General features: G+C 38.7%; 1 protein-coding gene across 1 annotated transcript; it reads right to left on the reverse strand.

Annotated features, from left to right (window-relative positions):
- Positions 1-3428: 3428 nt before the first annotated feature.
- On the reverse strand, positions 3429-14240 carry trir (telomerase RNA component interacting RNase). Its single transcript, XM_034079583.2, has 3 exons — positions 13324-14240; positions 12753-12824; positions 3429-3865 (listed from the first exon to the last, which is right to left on the reverse strand). Exons 1-3 carry the CDS (start codon positions 13624-13626, stop codon positions 3758-3760), a joined length of 483 nt encoding a protein of 160 aa, XP_033935474.1. The 5' UTR covers positions 13627-14240; the 3' UTR covers positions 3429-3757.
- Between the last annotated feature and the right edge of the window lie 3157 nt (positions 14241-17397).

Consider the following 17397-nt stretch of genomic DNA (forward strand, 5'->3'; position numbering starts at 1 on the left):
ATGACAAACAGTTGTCAATGTTTACAAGATAGACCTATATCACTGTGGACAGGGAGAAGGATGAATGGGATTTTTAGGTGTGTGTACGAGTGTGTGTGTGTGTGAAAGGTTTTGGTAGCTGGGATTGAGCGTGTGCCTTCGTGTCTCCCTCTCTGATGCATGGTCCGTCTGTCTGTTTTTATCATCATGTAATTATCACTGATACCGTGTTTGATCTTTTTGTTTTTTCAATGAGAGCTGTACGCTTTGTGTTTTTTTATTGTACTTGAACTCTTGAATGAATTTCTGTATAGAACTTGCTTTTCATTAAATAATGTCCCTTCTCAACGGAGTCACTTGAAGTCTGAAGTTCTTTAACCGGGTCTAGCATTGAAGTGAAATGAGAGCGAAGGGTTTGGGGTTGAAACCTAAAGGAGTATTTCACCCCAGAAAAAGTATCATTTTTATATCAGTTCTCCATCCTGTGAGGCATTGCTTCTCTTGCCTCCAGGGAACCAAAGACCTTGATGAATTGGGTACATCTATATCAAACATGTTTACAAACTCTTAGAGTAAAAGCTAATTCTAATGTATTCTGTTAATCATGTTTTTTCACTTAACGGTCCCGTCTGCTGATCATAATTCCACTGTTGAGTCGACTAGAAAAGATTTAAATTGTTCAATGTTCCAAACCCACATTGGTTTCTCACAGCATCTCTGTATAGTATGTGTATTCACTCTTTGTCCTAAACGGCTTGTTGGAGCTCCTGCCCCTCCTCCCTGCGAGACAGCGAAACCCAGCCCGAACACACACACCCGCAGCCTGGCTGGGAGTTTGTGCGTCCCAGGGAGGAGAAATCGACGGAGCTGCAGCTGAGAAAAGATTGAGTGTGTGAGGAAGTCCGCGGATTGGTCAATTTGGGTATGGGCACGTCACTGCAGGAAGAAAGAGAGAAATCCCCAACGAGGCGTTCTGGGGCAGCAGACAGGTCTTCTCTGTGTTAGAGCTGTACTCGCTACAGGGTGCACTTTGAGGGTTTGACTCTGCAGACCGTGACATGCAGAAACAACTTCATAACACAAGGGGACGGGTGATGACCAGAGAAGCATGACATGGGCCCTTTAAACCTTACTATTTAAAGCACTTGGAAGCCTTTGAGGGTGGGACTGTTCATGCAGAAGTGTTTATAAGTTATCGTTTTAGCAAAAATTCATATTTGGGAAGCATTTTGCATTCTCCTATTTACATCAACACTTCTTATTTTTATTCACCGCTGAGGAAAGGCAAATATAAAAGGTTTTCCTATTAGGATTTCAAAAAGGATATATCAGTATGTAGTGTCTCTACTTTAAAGAGTCCTCTCCTGCTGATGTTCAGGTGTATATCAGTATGTAGTGTCTCTACTTTAAAGAGTCCTCTCCTGCTGATGTTCAGGTGTATATCAGCATGTAGTGTCTCTACTTTAAAGAGTCCTCTCCTGCTGATGTTCAGGTGTATATCAGCATGTAGTGTCTCTACTTTAAAGAGTCCTCTCCTGCTGATGTTCAGGTGTATATCAGCATGTAGTGTCTCTACTTTAAAGAGTCCTCTCCTGCTGATGTTCAGGTGTATATCAGCATGTAGTGTCTCTACTTTAAAGAGTCCTCTCCTGCCGATGTTCAGGTGTATATCAGCATGTAGTGTCTCTACTTTAAAGAGTCCTCTCCTGCCGATGTTCAGGTGTATATCAGTATGTAGTGTATCTACTTTAAAGAGTCCTCTCCTGCCGATGTCCAGGTGTATATCAGTATGTAGCGTCTCTACTTTAAAGAGTCCTCTCCTGCCGATGTTCAGGTGTATATCAGTATGTAGCGTCTCTACTTTAAAGAGTCCTCTCCTGCTGATGTTCAGGTGTATATCAGTATGTAGCGTCTCTACTTTAAAGAGTCCTCTCCTGCTGATGTTCAGGTGTATATCAGTATGTAGTGTCTCTACTTTAAAGAGTCCTCTCCTGCCGATGTTCAGGTGTATATCAGTGTGTAGCGTCTCTACTTTAAAGAGTCCTCTCCTGCTGATGTTCAGGTGTATATCAGCATGTAGCGTCTCTACTTTAAAGAGTCCTCTCCTGCTGATGTTCAGGTGTATATCAGTGTGTGGCGTCTCTCCTTTAAAGAGTCCTCTCCTGCTGATGTTCAGGTGTATATCAGTATGTGGCGTCTCTACTTTAAAGAGTCCTCTCCTGCTGATGTTCAGGTGTATATCAGTATGTGGCGTCTCTCCTTTAAAAAGTCCTCTCCTGCTGATGTTCAGGTGTATATCAGTGTGTGGCGTCTCTCCTTTAAAGAGTCCTCTCCTGCTGATGTTCAGGTGTATATCAGTGTGTGGTGTCTCTACTTTAAAGAGTCCTCTCCTGCTGATGTTCAGGTGTATATCAGTATGTGGCGTCTCTACTTTAAAGAGTCCTCTCCTGCTGATGTTCAGGTGTATATCAGTATGTGGCGTCTCTCCTTTAAAAAGTCCTCTCCTGCTGATGTTCAGGTGTATATCAGTGTGTGGCGTCTCTCCTTTAAAGAGTCCTCTCCTGCTGATGTTCAGGTGTATATCAGTGTGTGGTGTCTCTACTTTAAAGAGTCCTCTCCTGCTGATGTTCAGGTGTATATCAGTGTGTGGCGTCTCTACTTTAAAGAGTCCTCTCCTGCTGATGTTCAGGTGTATATCAGCATGTAGTGTCTCTACTTTAAAGAGTCCTCTCCTGCTGATGTTCAGGTGTATATCAGTATGTAGTGTCTCTACTTTAAAGAGTCCTCTCCTGCTGATGTCCAGGTGTATATCAGCATGTAGTGTCTCTACTTTAAAGAGTCCTCTCCTGCTGATGTTCAGGTGTATATCAGTATGTAGTGTCTCTACTTTAAAGAGTCCTCTCCTGCTGATGTTCAGGTGTATATCAGCATGTAGTGTCTCTACTTTAAAGAGTCCTCTCCTGCTGATGTTCAGGTGTATATCAGTATGTAGTGTCTCTACTTTAAAGAGTCCTCTCCTGCTGATGTTCAGGTGTATATCAGCATGTAGTGTCTCTACTTTAAAGAGTCCTCTCCTGCCGATGTTCAGGTGTATATCAGCATGTAGTGTCTCTACTTTAAAGAGTCCTCTCCTGCCGATGTTCAGGTGTATATCAGCATGTAGTGTCTCTACTTTAAAGAGTCCTCTCCTGCCGATGTTCAGGTGTATATCAGCATGTAGTGTCTCTACTTTAAAGAGTCCTCTCCTGCCGATGTTCAGGTGTATATCAGTATGTAGTGTCTCTACTTTAAAGAGTCCTCTCCTGCTGATGTTCAGGTGTATATCAGTATGTAGTGTCTCTACTTTAAAGAGTCCTCTCCTGCTGATGTTCAGGTGTATATCAGCATGTAGTGTCTCTACTTTAAAGAGTCTGTACGAGGATCAAACAACGGAAGCACGACACCACGGGTCATTGGGCAGTGTAGATTTAATTGACACCTTGCTTCGGCTTTAAATCAGATCCAAACTAAAGATGCCCAAACTGAACCCAGACAAAGAATTGAAAACATGAAACAGTTGTGATCAAAAAATAAACGGATCCTGGAACACGGTCTGACATCGAGACAAACAAAGCAAAATAAAGTACATGAAATACAAAAAGGAAGGGAGGAGGGTCTGAAGCAGTTTGTGAGAGACCTCGTGAGGATGGACTCTGGAGCAGGAGGTCTGGAGAGAGCGGAGGAACGTCTCCAGGTCCCCCCTCAACACTTGGTAGTCTGATCCCGCCTGACGGAGTCTTTACTTGACGAGAGGTCGGGTTTTATCGTCGTCGCCACACTGGTGAGCTTTGTACTTTTTTACCTCGGCCATGTACGATGACCAGGCATCGCTCTTGCCTGGCTCTCGCTGAGGAAGAAGGAAACAAGGGGATTAACGTAAAATGGAGGAAGCACTCGGATCCATGGGCGTTGACACGTCCCCCCCCCACCTTTTAAAATGATTAGTTAGACGCCCCACTGTTAGCATGTGGGAAGTCCGTCCTCTCTCTGTCGAGCGCTGAGTCAGAGCTTCACTCTCAAACCCATTCCCCTTGCTCGTTGAGAGAAAGCCCAAATCCGTGTTTTCACTGCTGCTTGGTACCAGGCAGATTCTCTGAGCCGGGCACATGCTGCGTTTCTGTGTAGCCGTGTCTTTAGTTGTAAAATTATTATGTAAAATTGCGCCCACAGTTTCCACACTGCGAGGCTCCGGCGCTAACAGTCCACGAGCACCCGGATACAAGGCGCTGTAATTAAAGAGGTGGAGGGAGAGTCCTCTCCTGTCAGGCTGAGAGCTACAGCTCAGTGAGCTAAAGGACTCTGAGGTTTAGGTAGTTCACTTTTAAAATTTAAAATAAATTAAAGATATATATATATAGCATCGAATTGCAAGTAATCTATACTGTCATGTGCTCTTTTGTTAAATAAACTAAACGCTTTCATTTCAAGTTGTGAGTTTAGCGTTCTTGACCCTAAGAAACACTGATCATTAATCCACATAAAAAACATATATCCCAACACCATCAATTGTCCCACCCACATTGAGGATGCTTCCTTCGCCCATGCTCAGATCTATTAGTATTTACCACATCGTCAAAAAACTAATGCAAGCCATAGTACAAATGGCATCGGAATATACTTAAAGTACCAAAAAAAAGTACTTGTTATGTCCCATTAAAGAAACGTATATATATATATAATAGATTTATTTTGTAAGCGCTTTTACAGGTGCTCAAAGTGTCATGACAGAGGTAGTAAAAAAAGGACATAAATATAGTTCAAATCGAGCAATAAAACATCACGCATTAAAAGCCAGTTTGAAGAGGCGAGGGATGTGATGACTGGATTATTAATGCTACTTAAAATGGAAGAAGTCTGATCTGTTAAGTAAAAGTAGAACACCTAAAATAACTGTATACCAACATCGTAACGCAGGTATGGCATAAAAATATATACTTAAAGTACCAAAAAAAAGTACTTGTGTCCTATTAAAGAATCATATATATGGAATGACTGGATTATGAAGGTGCTATCAAAGGCGCAGCTAGTTTTAGTGATGTCATACTGCGCTGGATTTCCTAAAAACATGTAAATATTCATTGATTTTAATTTTGTATTTGCTCATCTGAATCTGTAGTAATTTACGCATTAAAAAGAAAGTTAGTGGAGCACCTTAAATAAAATAGTGGCTTCTGAAATCCAGTTGAGAAGAAGGATAAAGTATCATCAAATAAATAAAAGATACCTGTAGTTTTTACTTTACATCAGAGGTGGGAAGTACTGGAGTACAAATACTTTGTTACTGTACTTATACATGTTTCTGGTATCTGTACTTTACTTATTTTTCTGACCACTTTTTACTTTTAATTCTTACATTTTTAACCCAAATACCTGTACTTTCTACTTCTCACATGTTGAACTCAAATACCTGTACTTTCTACTTCTTACATGTTGAACACAAATACCTGTACTTTCTACTTCTTACATGTTGAACCCAAATACCTGTACTTTCTACTTCTCACATGTTGAACTCAAATACCTGTACTTTCTACTTCTTACATGTTGAACTCAAATACCTGTACTTTCTACTTCTTACATGTTGAACTCAAATACCTGTACTTTCTACTTCTTACATGTTGAACCCAAATACCTGTACTTTCTACTTCTTACATGTTGAACTCAAATACCTGTACTTTCTACTTCTCACATGTTGAACTCAAATACCTGTACTTTCTACTTCTTACATGTTGAACTCAAATACCTGTACTTTCTACTTCTTACATGTTGAACTCAAATACCTGTACTTTCTACTTCTCACATGTTGAACCCAAATACCTGTACTTTCTACTTCTTACATGTTGAACTCAAATACCTGTACTTTCTACTTCTTACATGTTGAACCCAAATACCTGTACTTTCTACTTCTTACATGTTGAACCCAAATACCTGTACTTTCTACTTCTCACATGTTGAACTCAAATACCTGTACTTTCTACTTCTTACATGTTGAACCAAATACCTGTACTTTCTACTTCTTACATGTTGAACTCAAATACCTGTACTTTCTACTTCTTACATGTTGAACTCAAATACCTGTACTTTCTACTTCTTACATGTTGAACCCAAATACCTGTACTTTCTACTTCTTACATGTTGAACTCAAATACCTGTACTTTCTACTTCTCACATGTTGAACCCAAATACCTGTACTTTCTACTTCTTACATGTTGAACTCAAATACCTGTACTTTCTACTTCTCTACATGTTGAACTCAAATACCTGTACTTTCTACTTCTTACATGTTGAACTCAAATACCTGTACTTTCTACTTCTTACATGTTGAACTCAAATACCTGTACTTTCTACTTCTCACATGTTGAACACATATACCTGTACTTTCTACTTCTCACATGTTGAACACAAATACCTGTACTTTCTACTTCTTACATGTTGAACTCAAATACCTGTACTTTCTACTTCTTACATGTTGAACTCAAATACCTGTACTTTCTACTTCTCACATGTTGAACTCAAATACCTGTACTTTCTACTTCTCACATGTTGAACTCAAATACCTGTACTTTCTACTTCTCACATGTTGAACTAAAATACCTGTACTTTCTACTTCTTACATGTTGAACCCAAATACCTGTACTTTCTACTTCTCACATGTTGAACTCAAATACCTGTACTTTCTACTTCTTACACGTTGAACTCAAATACCTGTACTTTCTACTTCTTACATGTTGAACCCAAATACCTGTACTTTCTACTTCTCACGTGTTGAACACAAATACCTGTACTTTCTACTTCTCACATGTTGAACTCAAAGACCTGTACTCTCTACTTCTTACATGTTGAACCCAAATACCTGTACTTTCTACTTCTCACATGTTGAACTCAAATACCTGTACTTTCTACTTCTCACATGTTTAACTCAAATACCTGTACTTTCTACTTCTTACATGTTGAACCCAAATACCTGTACTTTCTACTTCTCACATGTTGAACTCAAATACCTGTACTTTCTACTTCTCTACATGTTGAACTCAAATACCTGTACTTTCTACTTCTCTACATGTTGAACTCAAATACCTGTACTTTCTACTTCTCTACATGTTGAACTCAAATACCTGTACTTTCTACTTCTCTACATGTTGAACTCAAATACCTGTACTTTCTACTTCTCTACATGTTGAACTCAAATACCTGTACTTTCTACTTCTCAACATGTTGAACTCAAATACCTGTACTTTCTACTTCTTACATGTTGAACTCAAATACCTGTACTTTCTACTTCTTACATGTTGAACTCAAATACCTGTACTTTCTACTTCTCACATGTTGAACTCAAATACCTGTACTTTCTACTTCTCTACATGTTGAACTCAAATACCTGTACTTTCTACTTCTTACATGTTGAACTCAAATACCTGTACTTTCTACTTCTCTACATGTTGAACTCAAATACCTGTACTTTCTACTTCTACATGTTGAACTCAAATACCTGTACTTTCTACTTCTCTACATGTTGAACTCAAATACCTGTACTTTCTACTTCTTACATGTTGAACTCAAATACCTGTACTTTCTACTTCTCTACATGTTGAACTCAAATACCTGTACTTTCTACTTCTCTACATGTTGAACTCAAATACCTGTACTTTCTACTTCTTACATGTTGAACTCAAATACCTGTACTTTCTACTTCTTACATGTTGAACTCAAATACCTGTACTTTCTACTTCTTACATGTTGAACTCAAATACCTGTACTTTCTACTTCTTACATGTTGAACTCAAATACCTGTACTTTCTACTTCTTACATGTTGAACTCAAATACCTGTACTTTCTACTTCTCTACATGTTGAACTCAAATACCTGTACTTTCTACTTCTTACATGTTGAACTCAAATACCTGTACTTTCTACTTCTTACATGTTGAACACAAATACCTGTACTTTCTACTTCTTACATGTTGAACACAAATACCTGTACTTTCTACTTCTTACATGTTGAACTCAAATACCTGTACTTTCTACTTCTTACATGTTGAACTCAAATACCTGTACTTTCTACTTCTCTCATGTTGAACTCAAATACCTGTACTTTCTACTTCTCTCATGTTGAACTCAAATACCTGTACTTTCTACTTCTCGAATATTGAACTCAAATACCTGTACTTTCTACTTCTTACATGTTGAACACAAATACCTGTACTTTCTACTTCTCTACATGTTGAACTCAAATACCTGTACTTTCTACTTCTTACATGTTGAACTCAAATACCTGTACTTTCTACTTCTCTCATGTTGAACTCAAATACCTGTACTTTCTACTTCTCTACATGTTGAACTCAAATACCTGTACTTTCTACTTCTTACATGTTGAACTCAAATACCTGTACTTTCTACTTCTTACATGTTGAACTCAAATACCTGTACTTTCTACTTCTCTACATGTTGAACCAAATACCTGTACTTTCTACTTCTTACATGTTGAACTCAAATACCTGTACTTTCTACTTCTCTACATGTTGAACTCAAATACCTGTACTTTCTACTTCTTACATGTTGAACTCAAATACCTGTACTTTCTACTTCTCTACATGTTGAACTCAAATACCTGTACTTTCTACTTCTTACATGTTGAACTCAAATACCTGTACTTTCTACTTCTCTCATGTTGAACTCAAATACCTGTACTTTCTACTTCTCTACATGTTGAACTCAAATACCTGTACTTTCTACTTCTTACATGTTGAACTCAAATACCTGTACTTTCTACTTCTACATGTTGAACTCAAATACCTGTACTTTCTACTTCTCTCATGTTGAACTCAAATACCTGTACTTTCTACTTCTTACATGTTGAACTCAAATACCTGTACTTTCTACTTCTCTCATGTTGAACTCAAATACCTGTACTTTCTACTTCTTACATGTTGAACACAAATACCTGTACTTTCTACTTCTTACATGTTGAACCCAAATACCTGTACTTTCTACTTCTTACATGTTGAACTCAAATACCTGTACTTTCTACTTCTCTCATGTTGAACACAAATACCTGTACTTTCTACTTCTCTCATGTTGAACACAAATACCTGTACTTTCTACTTCTCTCATGTTGACTCAAATACCTGTACTTTCTACTTCTCTCATGTTGAACTCAAATACCTGTACTTTCTACTTCTTACATGTTGAACTCAAATACCTGTACTTTCTACTTCTTACATGTTGAACACAAATACCTGTACTTTCTACTTCTTACATGTTGACTCAAATACCTGTACTTTCTACTTCTCTCATGTTGAACTCAAATACCTGTACTTTCTACTTCTCTCATGTTGAACTCAAATACCTGTACTTTCTACTTCTCTCATGTTGAACTCAAATACCTGTACTTTCTACTTCTTACATGTTGAACACAAATACCTGTACTTTCTACTTCTTACATGTTGAACTCAAATACCTGTACTTTCTACTTCTCTCATGTTGAACTCAAATACCTGTACTTTCTACTTCTCTCATGTTGAACTCAAATACCTGTACTTTCTACTTCTCTCATGTTGAACTCAAATACCTGTACTTTCTACTTCTCTCATGTTGAACTCAAATACCTGTACTTTCTACTTCTTACATGTTGAACTCAAATACCTGTACTTTCTACTTCTTACATGTTGAACTCAAATACCTGTACTTTCTACTTCTTACATGTTGAACACAAATACCTGTACTTTCTACTTCTTACATGTTGAACTCAAATACCTGTACTTTCTACTTCTTACATGTTGAACTCAAATACCTGTACTTTCTACTTCTTACATGTTGAACTCAAATACCTGTACTTTCTACTTCTCACATGTTGAACTCAAATACCTGTACTTTCTACTTCTTACATGTTGAACTCAAATACCTGTACTTTCTACTTCTTACATGTTGAACTCAAATACCTGTACTTTCTACTTCTCTCATGTTGAACTCAAATACCTGTACTTTCTACTTCTCACATGTTGAACTCAAATACCTGTACTTTCTACTTCTCACATGTTGAACTCAAATACCTGTACTTTCTACTTCTTACATGTTGAACACAAATACCTGTACTTTCTACTTCTTACATGTTGAACACAAATACCTGTACTTTCTACTTCTTACATGTTGAACTCAAATACCTGTACTTTCTACTTCTTACATGTTGAACTCAAATACCTGTACTTTCTACTTCTCACATGTTGAACTCAAATACCTGTACTTTCTACTTCTTACATGTTGAACTCAAATACCTGTACTTTCTACTTCTTACATGTTGAACTCAAATACCTGTACTTTCTACTTCTCTACATGTTGAACTCAAATACCTGTACTTTCTACTTCTCTACATGTTGAACTCAAATACCTGTACTTTCTACTTCTTACATGTTGAACTCAAATACCTGTACTTTCTACTTCTTACATGTTGAACTCAAATACCTGTACTTTCTACTTCTCTACATGTTGAACTCAAATACCTGTACTTTCTACTTCTCTACATGTTGAACTCAAATACCTGTACTTTCTACTTCTCTACATGTTGAACTCAAATACCTGTACTTTCTACTTCTCTCATGTTGAACTCAAATACCTGTACTTTCTACTTCTTACATGTTGAACTCAAATACCTGTACTTTCTACTTCTCTCATGTTGAACTCAAATACCTGTACTTTCTACTTCTCTCATGTTGAACTCAAATACCTGTACTTTCTACTTCTCTCATGTTGAACTCAAATACCTGTACTTTCTACTTCTTACATGTTGAACACAAATACCTGTACTTTCTACTTCTTACATGTTGAACACAAATACCTGTACTTTCTACTTCTTACATGTTGAACACAAATACCTGTACTTTCTACTTCTTACATGTTGAACTCAAATACCTGTACTTTCTACTTCTTACATGTTGAACTCAAATACCTGTACTTTCTACTTCTCACATGTTGAACTCAAATACCTGTACTTTCTACTTCTTACATGTTGAACTCAAATACCTGTACTTTCTACTTCTTACATGTTGAACTCAAATACCTGTACTTTCTACTTCTCTCATGTTGAACTCAAATACCTGTACTTTCTACTTCTCACATGTTGAACTCAAATACCTGTACTTTCTACTTCTCACATGTTGAACTCAAATACCTGTACTTTCTACTTCTTACATGTTGAACACAAATACCTGTACTTTCTACTTCTTACATGTTGAACACAAATACCTGTACTTTCTACTTCTTACATGTTGAACTCAAATACCTGTACTTTCTACTTCTTACATGTTGAACTCAAATACCTGTACTTTCTACTTCTCACATGTTGAACTCAAATACCTGTACTTTCTACTTCTTACATGTTGAACTCAAATACCTGTACTTTCTACTTCTTACATGTTGAACTCAAATACCTGTACTTTCTACTTCTCACATGTTGAACTCAAATACCTGTACTTTCTACCTTCTTACATGTTGAACTCAAATACCTGTACTTTCTACTTCTTACATGTTGAACTCAAATACCTGTACTTTCTACTTCTCACATGTTGAACTCAAATACCTGTACTTTCTACTTCTCACATGTTGAACTCAAATACCTGTACTTTCTACTTCTCACATGTTGAACTCAAATACCTGTACTTTCTACTTCTCTCATGTTGAACTCAAATACCTGTACTTTCTACTTCTTACATGTTGACTCAAATACCTGTACTTTCTACTTCTCTCATGTTGAACTCAAATACCTGTACTTTCTACTTCTCTCATGTTGAACTCAAATACCTGTACTTTCTACTTCTCTCATGTTGAACTCAAATACCTGTACTTTCTACTTCTTACATGTTGAACACAAATACCTGTACTTTCTACTTCTTACATGTTGAACTCAAATACCTGTACTTTCTACTTCTTACATGTTGAACTCAAATACCTGTACTTTCTACTTCTCTCATGTTGAACACAAATACCTGTACTTTCTACTTCTTACATGTTGAACTCAAATACCTGTACTTTCTACTTCTTACATGTTGGACTCAAATACCTGTACTTTCTACTTCTCTCATGTTGAACTCAAATACCTGTACTTTCTACTTCTTACATGTTGAACACAAATACCTGTACTTTCTACTTCTTACATGTTGAACACAAATACCTGTACTTTCTACTTCTTACATGTTGAACTCAAATACCTGTACTTTCTACTTCTTACATGTTGAACTCAAATACCTGTACTTTCTGCTTCTCTCATGTTGAACTCAAATACCTGTACTTTCTACTTCTCTCATGTTGAACTCAAATACCTGTACTTTCTACTTCTCTCATGTTGAACTCAAATACCTGTACTTTCTACTTCTTACATGTTGAACACAAATACCTGTACTTTCTACTTCTTACATGTTGAACACAAATACCTGTACTTTCTACTTCTTACATGTTGAACTCAAATACCTGTACTTTCTACTTCTCTCATGTTGAACACAAATACCTGTACTTTCTACTTCTCACATGTTGAACTCAAATACCTGTACTTTGTGCTTCTCTCATTTCCCAAACAGCTGGTTCCTTTAGTCTGAATGTGTGAGTATCTGTACTTCTCCTTGAGGAAAGGATGTGTACTTTTGCCCTCTCTGGTGAAATGTGAAAATAGAAGCAAGTGTGTAAGTCTATTTATCATCATATTTCACCCGTGCAAATGACACACATCACATGAACCCCCCCCCCACTCACTTCTGTCTCGTCTTTCAGCTTCTTCGCAACCATGCCGGTCTTAAGGAACACGCCGCCTCTGCGCTTCCCCACCTGGGTTAGGGGATAGAAGACTGAAACCGTTACAGGAGCCCCTGAAGCTGACTGGCAATGAAGGAGACGACTAAGCCAGAAGGTCTACATTCAGCCGCAGCCCCACGGCCGCCACGAGGGGCACCCCTACCCTCCACTGCGCCCTCCAATATCACCGCCACCTTCCGGCTTCATGTGTTGCAGGAGCTTAAGGTGTTTCTGTTGCTCTTGTGCACACGACAATAAAGCTTTGAATATTGAATACAAAACGACTGACATATTTACGTCAGGGTGTAATGCCACTTATAAGCAATGTGTGTCACTTAGAGTCATGGTGGTTTATATATGGATGTTCTGTACTTTTATCTCATCTTACAACTCCCTGTGAGGGATAAATAAAGTCTCCTTCAAAGTCAAACCCCGTGCAAAGCTCATATTTCCTGCCTGTCCTTGCAAGTTGTGAAATGCAGCAACAATGACTGCAATAGTTGCCATTATTTCACGATGCCAAACCCCTTACAAAGCTCGTCACTGGAGGGGGCTTCTTTTCCACTGAAGTCTGTCCTCCTTCCTCCTGCTGATCTTCTCCTCCTGCCGTCGTCTGCTCGCTCTCCTTTTTCCTCTTCTTCTCCTCCTCTTGCTCCATCTTCTTCTTGAACATCTCCATGAAGCTGCCGTCGTTTGCGAAGGCGTTCGCCCCGGGCAGAGAGCCTCTGTTTGCGGGTAGATGAGACGGAGAGGCCGGGGATTCGCAGCTTGAATCACTGCTGCTGTTTCCACCTCCACTAATGTGGGGTTTACCGTGAAGCCGTTTTGGGTCCATGTTTGCAGGAGAAATGATCACAAACAGGGGAAGTCCAGAGGGTCAAAGTAGTGTCTGTTTTATAGAAAAGTATAGTTTTCTTTGGGAGATGGTTCTAAATGGAGAACACCAGCAATACAATGCAACAAAACTACCGAGAAAATCCACCGTAAATCCCGTAATGACTACAAAATAGTCCAGGTGGTCAAAAAAGGTCTGTTTTAAGAAGAAATATGGCTTTGTTTGGGAGCTGTCTGTTCGTTGGACCCCACCAACAATACAAAACAAAACAAACCCGGGATAAATCCACTTAAAACGCTTAAATCCAGTTAGAAAAACGCCAGTCCTGTAGCATTATATCACAAAAACAAAAGCATGCAGGATGCTAACGTGGCTAACCCTTAATGCTAACGTCCGGTTTTAGAAAAAGCCTTTTACGGACCGACAAAAATCAACTTAAAACTCCAAAATCACGTGTGAGATGGAGCAGAATGTAGTGTGACAGCTATCGGGTGCAGTAAAGTATAAATACCTGCAGCAAATACTGAGAGTTTATCAGAAACTACCAACGCTTGTCGCTAACTTTAGCCATTAAGTACTCGCTGTCGGCCATGTTTGTTTCCTCCCGGTGGTGACGTCACGTTGAGGCTTTGGCGCCACCTGCTGTGCCGGAAGTGGAACGGATTATTTTTGTAGTTTTTTTTATATTTTGACAGACTTTGATATGATTGTTTTTAAGATACATTTCGACAAACTAACCTATGATTTTTTATGAATTTTCAAACATACTCCGTGGCTTTTTCTCATAAATTCTGACATTCCTACCACGATATTTTTGACATTGTTATACTATGAAAAGTGACGTATATGTCGCATTGGGCTTTAATGGTAAAGTAACTCTTATTTATAACTTAATTAATGAGGATGATTTTTTGGTTTAAATTAGTTTGAACATTCTTTGAATTGAAGAATAAGAACATATTAACTCAATATAATTGAATCAGCTAAATTAACTGAGCAGATCCATAATCATATCTCTAATTGTGCATATATCCTCCTGGGACCCGAGGAAAAAAAGTGTCTTCCAATTTCCTTTTTTTTGTGATTTCCTACCTATTTAGGGTTAAAAAAACATCTTGCAATTTAGACTTTTTTTATTTTATTTTATTTAAAAATGTTACAGTATGTCCACTGCAGAGGACGTCGGGGCCATATTAGTTTGAAAAGACAGCCAAAATTAACAGATGGACTATGTAACGTATTATGGTTATAGTGATATTAATACAATAATACATTCACCTTTATTTAAAACATGAATAAGTAATTGATCTGAACATTGCTGTTTATTTGGTCACTAAAAAACTAGCTTGGTTTTTGGTGAATCTTTCCAGAACTTCAAAGACTTTGTAGTCGATGTAGTGAAAGTACCTCACTGACTCCAGTCGGCACGGGCTGTCGGGTCATCTCGACTAGTTTTATGGATGTGGTCTCCATTTGACCTGCTCACAGAAACAAAGCTTGCATTCCTGAGGCAACTCTCATCATGGCTCCACTTAAAATAAAAACAACAATAAGACATACGTGCTACTCTTGGCCCACAGAGGGACATGTCTTTCCAGCTCGTTCCTATCTGTCTCTCTGTCTGTATCTGTGCGCTCATGGAGCCTCCCGCATCTTTCCCCCCCCTTCTTCTTGACCCTCTTCTATCCCAGGTGTGAAAGCCTCACCTCTCTCATCACCTGAGAGCTCAACATCTGAATCTCCCTGAACTTTCTGGTGCAGAAAATGTCTGCTTCAGTTCCGTCTCCTGCAACAATATTGAGTCATAAAGTCCATGAAGACGGTCCTGACGTCCACTAGAATGGACATTTATAAAAGGGCTGTTATTTGAAAACTTGAATTATTTAATTGCTTTCAGAACTAATTATATAGTTCCTCACATGTTAAAGGTGGGGTAGGTACGTTTTGAGAAACCGGCTCGAGATCGCTAGAATTTGAAAATACACAACCGGAGAAAATCTGCCACTTCCTCACAGAGCCCCTCCCCCAACACACACGAACGCGCACATGACCAATGAGGGCACGAGGTAAGTTTGTGCCCCGATGGAAGGCTGACAGGCAGGTAGGCCATCCAATCGGTTTAGCGGCCCGGCTAAACGGATTGGTTGTACTTTTTACAGTATTACGGCTTCTACAGATGACATTTTTTATGGATTTTTTGTCAAAGCACTTCAGATATTCATTGCTATCGGGATGTTAAAAGCATTCCATGGAATATAACAAAAAGTGTATCTCGAGCCGGTTTCTGAAACTTACCTACCCCACCTTAATAAACAAGAATATATATGATTTTCATGGTAAAAATTATAATTATTCAACAATATTTGACTTCTCCTCCTGCTTCTATACAATTTTGTTTTTCGTATGTCAGCCATTTTGGATGAAAAGAAAGAGGAACTTCCCAGCATGCAATTTGAACCAATGACATCTCACTGGAAAGCCCAGTATGTCCTCAGTACAGCACATCAGGGATAGAGCTCAACAGAGTAAAAGGAGATGCATGTTAACAAAATGGCCACTACAGTGGACATTTTCAATGCGCTGCGTCCCAGGAGGATACAGTTGCAAGAAAAAGTGAACCTTTTGGAATGACCTGGATTTCTGCACAAGTTGGTCATAACATGTGTTCTGATCTTCATCTAAGTCACAACAACAGACACACACAGTCTGCTTAAACTAAAACCACACACACAATGATATGTTTTCATGTTTGTATTGAGCACACCATGTAAACATTCACAGTGCATGGTGGAACAAGTATGTGAACCCCGAGGCTAAAGGCTTCTTCAAGAGCTATTGGAGTCTGGAGTCAGCCGACCTGGAGTCCATCAAGGAGACGAGAGTGGAGGTGTTGGTTGAAGCTGCCCTGCCCTATAAAAAATACACCAGTTTTGAATTAGCTATTCTTAAGAAGCTGCCAGATGTGAAGCATGCCTCGCTCAGAAGAGCTCTCAGAAGACCTACCATTAAGAATGGTTGACTTGCATAAAGCTGGAAAGGGTTCCAGAAGTATCTCTAAAGCCTTGATGCTCATCAGTCCACGGGAAGACAAGTTGTCTCTACATGGAGAAAGTTCAGCGCTGTTGCTACTCTGTGTCAGCTGGAGACTTAAAGACATCTCTGGCACATGCTAACATCTCTGTTGACGAATCTACGATACGTACAACACTGAACAAGAATGGAGTTCTTGGGAGGACACCACGGAGGAAGCCACTGCTGTCCAGAGAAAACATTGCTGCTCGTTTGAAGTTTGCAAAAGAGCACCTGGATGTTCCACAGCACGACTGGCAACATATTCTGTGGACAGATGAAACCAAAGCTGAGTTGTTTGGAAGGAACACACGACGCGATGTGTGGAGGATCCAAAGGGTTCACATACTTTCTCTTGCAACTGTACGTCTCTTTGGGTTTACTGTGAACGTTTAGGGTTAAAGTCCCGCTGTGACTCCAGTGTCACAGCGATGTTTGTCTCATTTGTTTCATATCAATTTGATCAATAAATGTTTCCACAACAGGTTAAATGTAACAAAGGACATGTTATGTAAGCATTTTAATTCTTAAATGGCTTGAATTTTACCTTTAGCAACAAACCAAAAAAGCTTTTGAAATGTAGCTCGTTGTGGCACATGGACATCTTGGACATGTTGTCATGGGAACACAGAATCAAATGACCTGGGGCCTATACTACGAAGCTGGTTCAACCTGACCTGGATATGTTTGAGTTAGCCGGTT

This window comes from Pseudochaenichthys georgianus, unplaced genomic scaffold, assembly GCF_902827115.2.
Source record: "Pseudochaenichthys georgianus unplaced genomic scaffold, fPseGeo1.2 scaffold_655_arrow_ctg1, whole genome shotgun sequence".
Lineage (NCBI taxonomy): Eukaryota > Metazoa > Chordata > Actinopteri > Perciformes > Channichthyidae > Pseudochaenichthys > Pseudochaenichthys georgianus.